We start from the raw sequence: 12,100 nt of genomic DNA, 5'->3' as shown, positions 1-12,100 counted from the left end.
GGCACCGCCCGGGTCCTTGCTGCAGGGGCTGAGGGCCCAGCTGGCCCTGCCGCCCTCCCTGGCCTGGGAGCGTCTCCCGCACTTGGGTGACTCCGCGGGGAAGCCAGGCGGTGACGCGGGACAGGGGCTCGTCAGAGGACCATCCTCCCTGAGCGCCCTCGCAGGGAGGAGGATGGTTTTCCGGGAGGCCCCGCCCCACCAGCTCCTCCCTTAGCCAGTCAGGGGGCGGGGCGGGAAGGGGGCGGGGTCCAGCGGAACCGTCCAATCACGACCCTTTTTCTCCCCGTCACTCCCCAAGCTGCACGGTTGCCCGGCAACACCCGAAAAATCTCCGCTTTGATGATTTGCGTTTTCCCTTCTGCCCAGTGGCAGTTGCCGAAGGGACCAACGACGCGGGGCGGACTCCTGACTTCGCCAACCCCCTAGCCTTCCCCGCCGGCTCTGGGCCTACCACCGAGATGCCGAGCCTCCTGCGGTCCTAGAGAGGACTCGGGCGAGGGGCGGGGGTAGGGCGGCCGCGGCCAGAGCAGCTTCCGGTTTCGAGCTCCCAGCCCCGGCGTCTGGTTGCTGGTGTAATTCGGGAGCCGGATCCCCGCAGCCCTCAGGGGCAGCTGCGCTGGAGCTCGGCGGGCGCGCGGGCATCTCCCGCCGGCGTTCTAGCACCTTCCGAGCCCCGGAGCAGGGCCCGACAGTGGTGCTGGGGAGAGCCGGGCGCGGGCACCGCCGGGAGGGAGACCGCGGTCCTCTTGGAGGGGTGAGGAGCTGGGGAAACGGAGGTGGCCAGTGCGAGGGGAGTGGGGGTGGCCCTGGGGGCGTGCGGCGGCAGGTGAAGGGCGGCGGAACGTGAAGTGGGGCTTTGCCGCATTCGCTCCTTCGTTTATCAAATGAATGCCTGCCTTCCAGGTTCTTTGCCAAACGTTGAGGAAAACGCGATGGCAAAGCCAGACGAGGTCCTTGCCCTAGGGGCTTCCGGTCCGGTGAGGGAGACTGATAAGCAGATCAGTGACAACCCTTGTTTCCAAGTAGGGACAAACGGCAGAAAGGAAGGAACGGGTGAAGCGATGGAGGGTGGTAGAACGGACTGTCAGAGCGGGCCGCTTCGAGGCGGGAACATTTCAGCTGCGACCTGGAGAATGACAAAAAGCTGTTTTACAGGGATCTGGGGGCAGAACCTTCCAAGCAAGGGGAGCAGAATGAATAAAGGCCCTGCCATGAAGAAGAGATTGATATACCGGGAGCTGAAATGACACCTCTGGTGGGAGGGAAAGTGAGAGGTGCCTGCAAGAGGCAGGCAGGGGCTCGGAAGGTGCTAGAAGGTGAGACTTGCCAGGGACTGTGGTCTGAGGTTTCTCCTTGGTATAGGCAGAGGGTGGAGAAAGGGAGGTTATGAAGATGATCCAAGCTTCCTCATCTTCGTGATCCCTTCCCAGCCTGTGATGTGTGGCGGGTCAGGCTTCCTTGCGTGGGTTGCAAAGACAGCACTCCCTGGCCTGACCAATCTCTGTCACCTCCTAGAGGACCCCAGTTTTTCTGTTTTCAGCTAAGAAAGTTCCAGGCCAGTCATGAAGATTAATACTACCATCCAACCGGCCACTGACCGGAACAAGTTGGTCTCAGATGTTCAGGGGAAAGTGGAAAAAGTGCCTGGAGGGCCTAAATCCCACCACCTCTCCTATGCCTTATGCTCCTGTGGGCATGCCCCTGTGACATGCCTCGCTCCCTGGGGCTAAGCACTCACTACTGAGCTCTTCCTGTGTGTAAGAGTTAGTGCTGGGCTCGTTTACGTAATCCTTATAGCAACCCTGTGAGGCAGTGAACCAGGATTCAGTGCCACTACAAATAATAGAGAGGTAGGCAGCTTGCGGTGGAACTGGTGTGGCAGCCCGAAAGTCAACCGGGACCCTGGCTCTTCCTAGCCTGCTGCCGTACCACCATTCAAATGCTATCTCATAATCCCAAAACAAGGAGTAGGATTTTCATACACGCTGGTTTTTAAAATGTTAACCAAATGGGAATACTACGTACAATTTTATCTTAATAAATAATAAATAAAATAAAAATATCTTAATAAATCTGAAGTTGTAGATGAAAGGGATGATTTCCTAGAAAAGTGAATCTACCAAAGTGTAGTCAGGATGACAAGGAAATTCTGAATATCTAATATCCCATGAGAGAAATTATAAAAATAATTACTTCTATGTTGTTGTTTTTTTTTTTTAAGATTTTATTTATTTATTTGACAGAGAGAGACACAGCGAGAGAGGGAACACAAGCAGAGGGAGTGGGAGAGGGAGAAGCAGGCTTCCCACCAAGCAGGGAGCCCAATGTGGGGCTCAATTTCAGGACCCTGGGATCATGACCTGAGCTGAAGGCAGACACTTAACAACTGAGCCACCCAGGTGCCCCATGCTCTATATTTTAAAGCTTATTTATTTAAGAGAGAGAAAGAGCGAGCACAAGTGGAAGGGGCAGAGGGAGACAGAGAATCCCAAGCAGACTCCATGCCAAGCATGGAGACCGATGCTATGCTGATTTCATAATGCTGCGATCAGGACCAGAGCCAAAACCAAGAATTGGTCGCTCAACTGACTGAGCCCATGTAGGTGCCCCTTATGTTCTTTTTTGCTTTGTTTTATTTTTTAAAAATTGCATTTATTCATTTGAGAGCACAGTGTCGTGGGGGAAGGACAGAGTGAGGGGGAGAAGTAGACTTCCTGCTTAGCTGACCCAGGGCTCCATCCAAGGATCCTGGGATCATGACCTGAGCCAAAGGCAAAGGCCCAACCCACTGAGCCACCCAGGCACCTATGTATTCTATTTTTAATGAAAAAAAAAATTAAAAAAACCCTTACTAGGCAGTAATCTCATTAGGGCATACACTCTGGTTGTAATAGAGGTTCAATACAGCCGAAGTTTAAACATGGTATCTATTTCTTTCTCACGTCACTGCCTGGGTATAAACCCAGGCCTAGTTTGGTGGCTCCACAATCATCAGGAATCCAGGTACTTTCTGTCTTACTGCTTCAATACCTCTGGGTATTACTTAAGTCTGCATGGTCCACGCCATTATGTCCAAATTCCTATTAGCACTTGGGAAAAAGAATAGGAAGACAGGACCCATCCCTTTCTAGTAAAATACATACATCACGTCTGCTCACATTTCATCACCTTCAATTTAATTACATGGCCATGCTTAGCTGCAGGAGAGGCTGGGAAATCCTTATTCTTTTTTTTGTTTTGTTTTGTTTTTAAGATTTTATTTGAGAGAAAGAACAAGCTGGGGTAGGGAGGGGCAGGAGAGAGGGAGAAGAAGACTCTCTGCTGAGTGGGAAGCCCTACATGGGGCTCAATCCCAGGACCCCTGAGATCATGACCCGAGCCAAAGGCAGACAGTTTAACTGACTAAGCCACCCAGGCACCCCTACTCCTTATTCTGAATGGCTATGTGCCCGTTGAAAAATTCTTACTATAGGAGAAAAGTGATATTAGGGAACAGCTAGTAGTTCTTTTGCTGCAAATGAGAAAAATGCTCCTTACAATGAGCATGGATATATATCAGAGACAATGGGTAATTGTAAATCATTAAAAGTATTTTCATGAAGCAAGAGAGTGATGCCTGTTGTCCTCAATTTTTTTACACTGTTTAGAGAATTCTGTACTAAGAAAATAATGAGTATAAATTCTGGAAATGAATATAAATTTTGCAGAAAGAAAAATTAGAATTTTTCATTATTTATAGATTATATTTCCTGCTAGAAAAATAAATACTTTCAGGGAAAAAAAAAGAAAAGAAGTGCTGTTGGGTGGTCAGTTTCCATGTAATTGAATGCAAATAACTTGTCATTTACTGGCACTGGCCAATAAAATATACGGTAAGTATGCCAGTTATTAATTTATTATTTCTCAGCCCACGATACACTCATTTTTCCCGCTTTGTGGTACTAGAGCCTTTCTCCTTTGCCAGCCAACTTGATGTTAGCCTTTGCCAATAGAGGGCGACAGAAGAACGCTCTAAGTCCACACCTAGTTAAAAAGGGACTTTCAAGTTCCTTTTTTTCAGTGCAGTTTTCCAGGGGACCGGCAGAGGGAGCCTAGGAGCATCCACTTCAGCAGTGGTCCCGGAACCGTCTTGACTCACGCCCTCCAGCAAATTGTTAAAGCAGAGGCTGGAAGGTGGGTGTTTGTATAAATGACTTGCAAATACAGGAAACTGGAAATCGTCTAAATGACCCAGAGTAAGGAACTCTAAATAAGATTTGGGGGACGCCTGGGTGACTCAGTCAGTGAAGCAGCTGCCTTTGGCACAGGTCATGATCCTAGGCTCTTGGGCTTGAGTCCTAAATTGGGCTCCGGAGCTCGGTTCTCTCTGCCTCTTCCTGCCACTCTGTCTGCTTGTGCTCTCTCTCTCTGACAAGTAAATAAAGTCTTCAAAAAAATAAAATAAAATTTGGAACTTCCATACTATGGAATACTATGCAGCCTGCAAAACAGTTGCATTTTATTTGTACATGGTGATACAGAAAGATAAGATTTTACTTATTGGGGTGCCTGAGTGGCTCAGATGGTTAGCGTCTGCCTTCAGCTCAGGTCATGAGCCCGGGGTCCTGGAATTGAGCCCTGCATTGGGCTCCCTGCTCAGTGGGGACCCTGCTTCTCCCTCTTCCTCTACTGCTCCCCTTGCAGTAAATAAAGAACATTTTATTTATTTATTTGGCAAAGAGAGCACAAGCAGGGGGAGTGGCAGTGAGAGGCAGAGGGAGAAGCAGACTCCCCGCTGTGCGGATAGCCCAACATAGGGCTCAATTCCAGGACTCTGGGATCATGATCTGACTGAAGGCAGACCCAGGAGCCCTAGAGATATCCTTGATAGACTTTTGAGTCAGCAAAACATTACTTACCATAGAATTATTCCAAAATTACACTAGAAATATTCATAGAGGTAGAAGTGTCAAAACAGACTAAAATATTAATAATGCTCACTTCTGAATGGCCTTAATAGGAATATATTTTTACCTCCAGTTAGTCAGCAAATACTGTGCCAGGCACAAATCCAGATGCTAGGAGTAGGGCAGTGAAAACGCGGACCTCACGGAGTTTATAGCCCAGTATTGCGGACAAATATTACACAAGTATGTCAGGTAGTAATAAAAGAGAAAGATAATGTAGGGCAGAAGCATGGTGGGAGGCTGTTCACATGGGCATAGGGAAAGCCAGTTGGAGGGAGCGACATTTGAGCAGATCGAGTGTGCTAGTTTTGTGGGTACAGATAGCTTTATAATTTTCCGTACTTACTTTTTTCTACACTAGGCATGCAATACTTGCATAATCAAATCAAAAGATAGCGCTTTATATTTCAGGAAATATGTATTTCCTGAAATGCAGATATATATAGCGTTATATCTATCTCTATAGAGATAGATATAAATAAGATAGCCTTATTTCGAAATACAGCCTTAGATCTCCAGGTAGAGAAGTAAGAGTGTGGAAGCAGGTACAAATGCATGGGAAGGAGAACCCAGAGCTCCCCCCCGCCCCCCCCGCCCCGCAGACGAAGCTGCCGGTGGGAGACAGGGGGGCTCCGCGGGATCAGGGTGACCGCGTGCGGCGTACTGCCACAACACCCCCGCCGAGGCTCGGGTGCGAAGATCGCCGCGGGAGGCTCCGCGTCCCTCGCGGGACTGCATTTCCCAAGTTCCAAGCCCCGCTAGGCGCGGCTAACGACTTCGGCGAGGACGGGACCCAAGAGGCTGGAGAGGAGTACCCCGGAGCCGAGCCGCGCGCATTCAACTCGTGGCTGGGCCAGATGCCGTCTCGGCCCACCAGACCAGCCATGGCTTTCCCTTTTTGCCTTTCACTGACCGGGGGAGGGTCGTGAAATGTGAAAAAACGAGCTTAGAAGCTGACAGCTCGGGGACATAGGTGGGCGCTGCTGCCTCCTGATTGGCCAACTGTGGGACTTCCCCCCGTTCATTGGCTATCCATCAGGAAGAAGGCGGACTCAATGGGCGAAGGGCTTTCTGGGGCGTGTAGTTCGAGTGCTTCTTGCGGCGCACGAGCTGTGTCTTTTCCCGGCGAGCCCCGCGCGAACTTCCGGCGCAAGAACCTGGCGACGGAACTAGGAACCCCTGGGCGGTTGTGGGCGGTGTGTATCCCGGGGGCGGGACCGGCGACGCGGGTAGCGGAGCTCCGAGGTCGAGCGCAGAGCTCCGGGCGGCAGGGGCCGGCGCCCCGAGACAGAGGCCGAGGGGGGCGCGCGCTGCTAGGAAGTGCCGGGGGTGGGGTCGCCTGCGCCCGCCTTGCCCGCCCGTCGCCTCCCAGCTGCGCGCTGGCGAGGTTGCTGGGGTCCGAGCCCCGGGCTCCGGCCGGTCCGCGTTCCCGCCCGCCGCGTCCTACCGAGCGACCCTGGTGAGTCCCGGGCCCTCTCCGAGCGGAGCCTTCTCGGTCACTGGAGGATGAGAATGGAGCGCGTACTCTTCAGGGGTGTTGTGAGGAGTAGAAGAATAAAGTAAATAAAGTGCTTAGTGTGCAGTAGAGAAGGACTGGAAACAAGCTGGGTGCCTCACTTGGGTAAGAACCTGGAGCGCATTCACACCGTGGTATCTCCCAGAGCGGCTAACGAAGAAGCGTTGTTAGGTGGAAAAGCAAGATACAACATAGTACGCGCAGTAAGACCTCATTTCTGTCCGCACACAAAACCACTTGGTCTTCCCCGGTCCTGTGGATACATTTCCGGTAAATGGACAGGGAAAAGTCCAGGAGGTCACATGTCATACTGTTAATGGGGGGTGGCGTGCAGCTGCCTTTGGAAGGGAGCTTCTATTTTACGTTTCTGTGTTGTTTAAACCCCCCACTTTTTATCATAACGCTCTGTGTCACTTTTTTTGTTGAAACAAAAGAGCAATTGAGGAAAATTTCAAAATATATACTTTTCAGGGCTATTGTAAGGAGTATCTATGGAAGGTATGAATACGTGTCATTCATTCTATGGACCTGTGGATAAATGGCTTAGCCTGGTGTGTGAGCTCTTTGCCGACACCGCAGGGCCAAGATGTTTCCGAATTCACAAGTTTTCAGATTCGAGGAAAGTAACTTAGCACACATGGTATATCAGGCAACCCCACCAGAGGAACCTGCAGCAATACTCAGTCATCCAGTGCGTTAATTCCGTTTTTTCACTGAAGTGTAATACACATACAGAAACACATGGTAAGTACAGCTTGGCGAATATTTACAAGCTGAAGACATGCATAAATATTTTTGCTGTAAAATATACAAACATTTACCTTGAGGGAGATAACTGGAGATTATGAATGTGGTCACATCAGTAGGCCAGGTAGTGAACACCTCGGAGTTTGGGATTTCAAAGCCGAGGATAAGGGGCTGTAGACGCGTGTTGGTAGAACAGAGAGTCACATGAGCACAGCCTGAGAAGACTTTAGAGCCAGGAGAGGACAGGAGCAGGCTGGCTGGTGTTTGCTCATGTATCCCCCCCGACCCCCGCCTTTTGCTCTTTTCCCAGGAGTACCTGTCCAGATGCCCACCCAGCTGCCACAGGGGATCCCTCTGGGAGACTGAAGGGCAGGCTCCCAGGCCCAGGTTGAGGCCAACCAGTCCTGAGCTTTAGACCAGGGGAATGGCAGCACCCCCAGAGCCTCAGGATGAGGCCCCTGGGGAGGGAGAGGGGCTGCTGATCGTCAAGGTGGAAGATTCCTCCTGGGAGCAGGGCTCTGCCCAGCAAGAAGATAGCAGGGATTCCGAGGCCTGTCGCCAGCGCTTTCGGCACTTTTGCTACAGGGATGTGGGTGGGCCCCATGAGGCCTTCAGCCAGCTCTGGGAGCTCTGCTGCCGCTGGCTGCGGCCAGAGCTGCGCACCAAGGAGCAGATCCTGGAGCTGCTGGTGCTGGAGCAGTTCCTGAGCGTGCTGCCTGGAGGCGTCCAGGGCTGGGTCCGAGAGCGGTGTCCAGGGAGTGGAGAGGAGGCCGTTGCCTTGGTGGAGGTCCTGCAGAAGCAGCCAGTGAAAGCATGGCCGCAGGTAAGGGGCCCCTCTGCACCTGGCCGGCTACAGAGCGGTGGCCATCTCCGTAGAAACTCGTCCTCCAGGGGTGGTGGTGATGCAGAGCCAGAGGAAGCAGCAACAGGAGCATGTCATGCAGGTGTTGCCTTGCTGAAAGACACTGTCCAAATGAATCTGGTTTCTTTTTGGTGGCTTTGGAGGGTGGTCCCAGTAGGACCAAAGTGGCCATGCTCCAGGAGGGCGGTTTGAGCTCCACGCTGGTTCTACAGATACATTTTTTTTAATGTTCTGCTGTAGTCCGGGCCCTGGGGATATAGTCATGTGTAATGAGAGCAGCAGAGTGGGTACGAGAAGGTAGCTGTCCATGTGAACCCTGTTCTCTGAGGGGTGTTGGATTCTTGACCTTGGGGAAGGTGCTAATGAGTGGTTGGGGTGTGGTGTTCCGTCCTGGGTGTGGAGGTCTGCCCCCACACCCCCGTACTCGGGGCTCTGTGATTTGGCCTTGGGGAGCTCTTCTTGCCTCGTGCTTGATTGGGCACACAGCACTGCCTGGTGTCACCTTCTCCCCTGGATTTTTCTGGGACCCCATGCGGATCTCCTTCCCCACGTCCTGAGGGACGTGTCCTGTGTCTCCTTCCCAGGGATTAAGCTCTGTCTCCCCCGTCCGGTCTCGGTGCTGATGAGCATGTTGTGGTCCCCGCACAGGAAGTGCCCTCAGAGGAGGTGGAACCCGAGGCTACGGTCCAGGGACCCCAGGCCAGGGGGCTTCCCATGAAGGTGGGGGCGCGAAGCTGGCCACCTGCACCTTGGGAGCAGCACAGCTATGGTGGTAAGTAAGCTTGTAGGCCCCAGATCGCTGGGCAGGGGCCTGGCTCCTTCCTGAGCCTGCGCTGAGGGTAGCAGGAGGGGTATTTCTGTTCCAGAAAGCCTAGGGATGCGTGTGCATGTACACGTGTGAGATCTCACTCCTGGCCCGGGCTGGCGTCTGTGAGCCTCTGTTCTTCTTCAGCCCAGCTTCCCGCTCTTAAAGAAGGGAGAACCAGAGAGACAGCCGACACCTGCTTTGCCTCTGAGGCCCACGTGAGTTACCAGTCCATTTGTCCCCTCTGAGGCCCTCGGTGCCATCTTGAGTCCCTAAAATGGACCTTGTCTTTTCATCAAGGCCTCTCCCGGCTATCCCGGCTCTGCTTGGACCCATCCTGTCCCCCATCCCCAGGGGTGCTCCAGAGTGGCAGTCCTGAGCCAGGTGGTTTGTTTTTGTTTCTGTTTTTGACCTCATTCTAGGGACCTGTGACATTTGGAGACATTCCCTTCTATTTCTCCCGGGAAGAATGGGGCTCTCTGGACCCTGCTCAGAGGGAACTCTTTTGGGACATAAAGCGAGAGAACTCCCGGAATGTTGCCCTGGGTAAGCCGTGGGTGCAGACCGGACCCTTGGGGTCCTTGGCTCCTCTGAACTGGAAGCAGCAGCCGTCAGGGGGGGTCCCAGTGACAGAGGGTGGGGGCGGGCAGATTCCTGTTGGAATCCTCAGTCTTCCCACCTCCTCCTCAGCTGGCTGGAAAGTGGCTTTCCGTGGGTCTTTTCAAGAGCACTGGGTGATTTTCCCTTCGTGTCAGTGTTCATGTTTCTTGGCCTGAGTGTGTGTTTCCATATGATGGGTGCTTGCCCCGTGTCAGCACTGTGCTGAGCTCCCATATGGGCGTTTTCCTGTGATTCTCACCACCTGCTACACAGAATTGTGGTCCTGGGTTGCAGACAGGGGATCTCAGGTCAATGGACACTGAAGGGACTGAGCTGGGACTGTCCTTACGACAGCCCACGAAGAGGCGCTGACCATAGGAGCACCGAGCGTCCACGTGCCAAGGCCCGGGCCCTGCTCTTCGGAGGCCGCCCTCCTGGAGCCCCTGTCCCCGCCAGAGCCTTTCTGAGCGCTGTTTGGGGTTATCTCGTGGAGTCCGCATGAGCCAGCGGGCGGGCTAGCAGCATTCTCTGTCCAAATCTATTGTTGAGTTTAGGGGACAAGAGCTTGTGGAATGTGAGCAGCCACCTAGGCCGAACCCGTGTGGCTTCTCAGTTTTTGGTAAGAAATCCTGAGGGTTTGGGTAATTTACAAATTACCTCAATTTACTGTTTCGGCGCTTGAGTAGCCAAGGTTCAGGGCGTGGGACATGGGTGCCAGTGTGGATGTGGCTGTGGAAGGCTAGGCGTGTGATTGGTAGGCATCTACGCAGGCAGGATCGGCCGACTGGATCCCCTTGCCTCCGCCTCGGAAGTGTTTCTCCGCGGCCATCTTGTCGCGTCCCTGCTTTATAGCGAGGAAACTGAGGCTGGGGTCTGTGCAGCCCCGGGCTTTCTGGACCTGAGTCCTGTTTCTGCCTCGCCCCAGCTCTGGTGCCAGAACCCAGTGGAACTGAAGAGGCCGCCCCCTCTCGGCTTGCAGGTTTGGGACTCCGGAGCCACAGGGAGCAACCGGGGCTGGAGGAGTCCGTGACGGCACTGGGGGGCCAGGCCGGGGACGGTGACCGTCGCACCGGCCACGGCGACGTGACTGCGTCCTGGAGCCCCGAGGAAGCCGAGGCTTGGGAGGGCGAGGCCCGGCCGGGGGCGCCCCTGGGCGGCGCGGTGGGGGCGCGGAGGGGGCGGCCGCCCGCGCGCCAGCGGCAGCTGCGGGACCTGGCGGCCGAGAAGCCGCACAGCTGCGGCCAGTGCGGCAAGCGCTTCCGCTGGGGCTCGGACCTGGCGCGCCACCAGCGCACGCACACCGGCGAGAAGCCGCACAAGTGCCAGGCGTGCGAGAAGAGCTTCCGCAGCTCGTCGGACCTGCTGCGCCACCAGGGCGTGCACACGGGCCAGAAGCCCTTCTCCTGCTCCCAGTGCGGCAAGAGCTTCAGCCGCAGCGCCTACCTGGCCGACCACCAGCGCATCCACACGGGCGAGAAGCCCTTCGGCTGCAGCGAGTGCGGCAAGAGCTTCTCACTGCGCTCCTACCTGCTGGACCACCGGCGCGTGCACACCGGCGAGCGGCCCTTCGGCTGCGGCGAGTGCGACAAGAGCTTCAAGCAGCGCGCCCACCTCATCGCGCACCAGAGCCTGCACGCCAAGATGGCCCAGCCTGTGGGCTGAGTGCTGGCGAGGGCCGGGGGGTGGGAGGTCTCCCGAGGCTGAAGCCCCCACCGCAGCCCTCCTGGGCTTCACCTCCCTCCGTGGCCTCCATCCCGGCTGCCCGCCCTGCCCTAGGGCCTGGCCCACGCTCCCAGGGAGTGGAAAGCCCCAGCACCTCATGGCCATTCCCCTTCTTGCTTCCTGGGGCTGCAGCACATTCCTGGCCTGTGGCCTCTGCGTGGGAGACAGGCTGCGCCGTCAGGGAGGTGTGGGGACTGGGGCAGGGCCTGGGGTCCTCCGCACTGCCCTCCACCCCCAGCCTTGCTTGCCCCGGTGGCTCTGTTCCCTGCCCCGTGGGCTGAGTCTGTGGGCCTGGCCCTCTCCCCTTCCAAGCTGTGCCTTGCAATGGGTGTGGAGGACAGGCCATGACCTGCGGGATGCTGCCGGGCTCTGGGAGGGACAGCCCATCCTGGGGAGGATCTGGGTCCTGGGTATGGCCACAGGGGGCTTTCCAGCCACATCCGCTTCCATTTCTAGGTCATGACCGTTAGGCCCTGAGCGGAAACCGGCTGCCTCTGCTCTTAGCCTGCTTGCCCCCAAGCGAGTCCCTGAGCGCACTCTCCGGCCAGTCTGGTGGCGGCTCCAGGGGTGGGAGGCCCACACTGAAGACCAAGGACTGGGCTGCTGGAGGCTGGCTGCCCCCGGCGGCCCCCCTCCAGAGGTGTGGGGTTCGTGATACTTAACACTAGCACTCTGTTAGCGCTCAGTCGCTGACTCCCTGAGCACTGTGTTCCGTGCTGCTGGCCACGGTGTCTGCAGACAGGCGACAGCAGGGACCCACCATGGGCTCTCTGAAGGAGCTCGGCTCTGCTGGTCCCCAAAGGGCAGGCAGCAGAGGACGTTGAATAAATAACGGAATCTTTCTCTAGGCTGATCTGTTCTTTGTGTGGTTGCTGGGCGGGGGTCCGGAATTCACACCTCTC

At 55.1% G+C, this 12,100-nt stretch overlaps 1 protein-coding gene across 4 annotated transcripts; it reads left to right on the top strand.

Annotated features, from left to right (window-relative positions):
• Window positions 1-578: 578 nt before the first annotated feature.
• Window positions 579-12,045, top strand: ZNF213 (zinc finger protein 213). Of its 4 annotated transcripts, none has more exons than XM_045993420.1 (6): window positions 579-754; window positions 7,520-8,032; window positions 8,720-8,843; window positions 9,024-9,094; window positions 9,299-9,422; window positions 10,402-12,045. In XM_045993420.1, the coding sequence occupies exons 2-6, from the start codon at window positions 7,634-7,636 to the stop codon at window positions 11,136-11,138; spliced, it is 1,455 nt and encodes a 484-aa protein (XP_045849376.1). In that variant the 5' UTR covers window positions 579-754; window positions 7,520-7,633; the 3' UTR covers window positions 11,139-12,045. The 4 variants fall into 4 exon arrangements, with proteins under 4 accessions (XP_045849376.1, XP_045849377.1, XP_045849374.1 ...); XM_045993421.1 differs by lacking the exon at window positions 579-754 and adding an exon at window positions 6,083-6,405 and having other exon boundaries at window positions 10,456-12,045; XM_045993418.1 differs by lacking the exon at window positions 579-754 and adding an exon at window positions 6,083-6,405.
• Window positions 12,046-12,100: the final 55 nt, after the last annotated feature.

This window comes from Meles meles, chromosome 21 (genome assembly GCF_922984935.1).
Source record: "Meles meles chromosome 21, mMelMel3.1 paternal haplotype, whole genome shotgun sequence".
Taxonomy (NCBI): domain Eukaryota; kingdom Metazoa; phylum Chordata; class Mammalia; order Carnivora; family Mustelidae; genus Meles; species Meles meles.
Note: the sequence above shows the minus strand (reverse complement) of the source record. Positions and strands in the feature narration are given on the sequence as shown.

Coding starts and splice junctions, on each gene's coding strand:
- ZNF213 (XM_045993420.1), top strand. CDS start 7,634: ATGGCAGCACCCCCAGAGCCTCAGGATGAGGCCCCTGGGGAGGGAGAG. Junction 9,095..9,298: donor GCTTTGCCTCTGAGGCCCAC/GTGAGTTACCAG, acceptor ACCTCATTCTAG/GGACCTGTGACATTTGGAGA. Junction 9,423..10,401: donor CTCCCGGAATGTTGCCCTGG/GTAAGCCGTGGG, acceptor GCCTCGCCCCAG/CTCTGGTGCCAGAACCCAGT.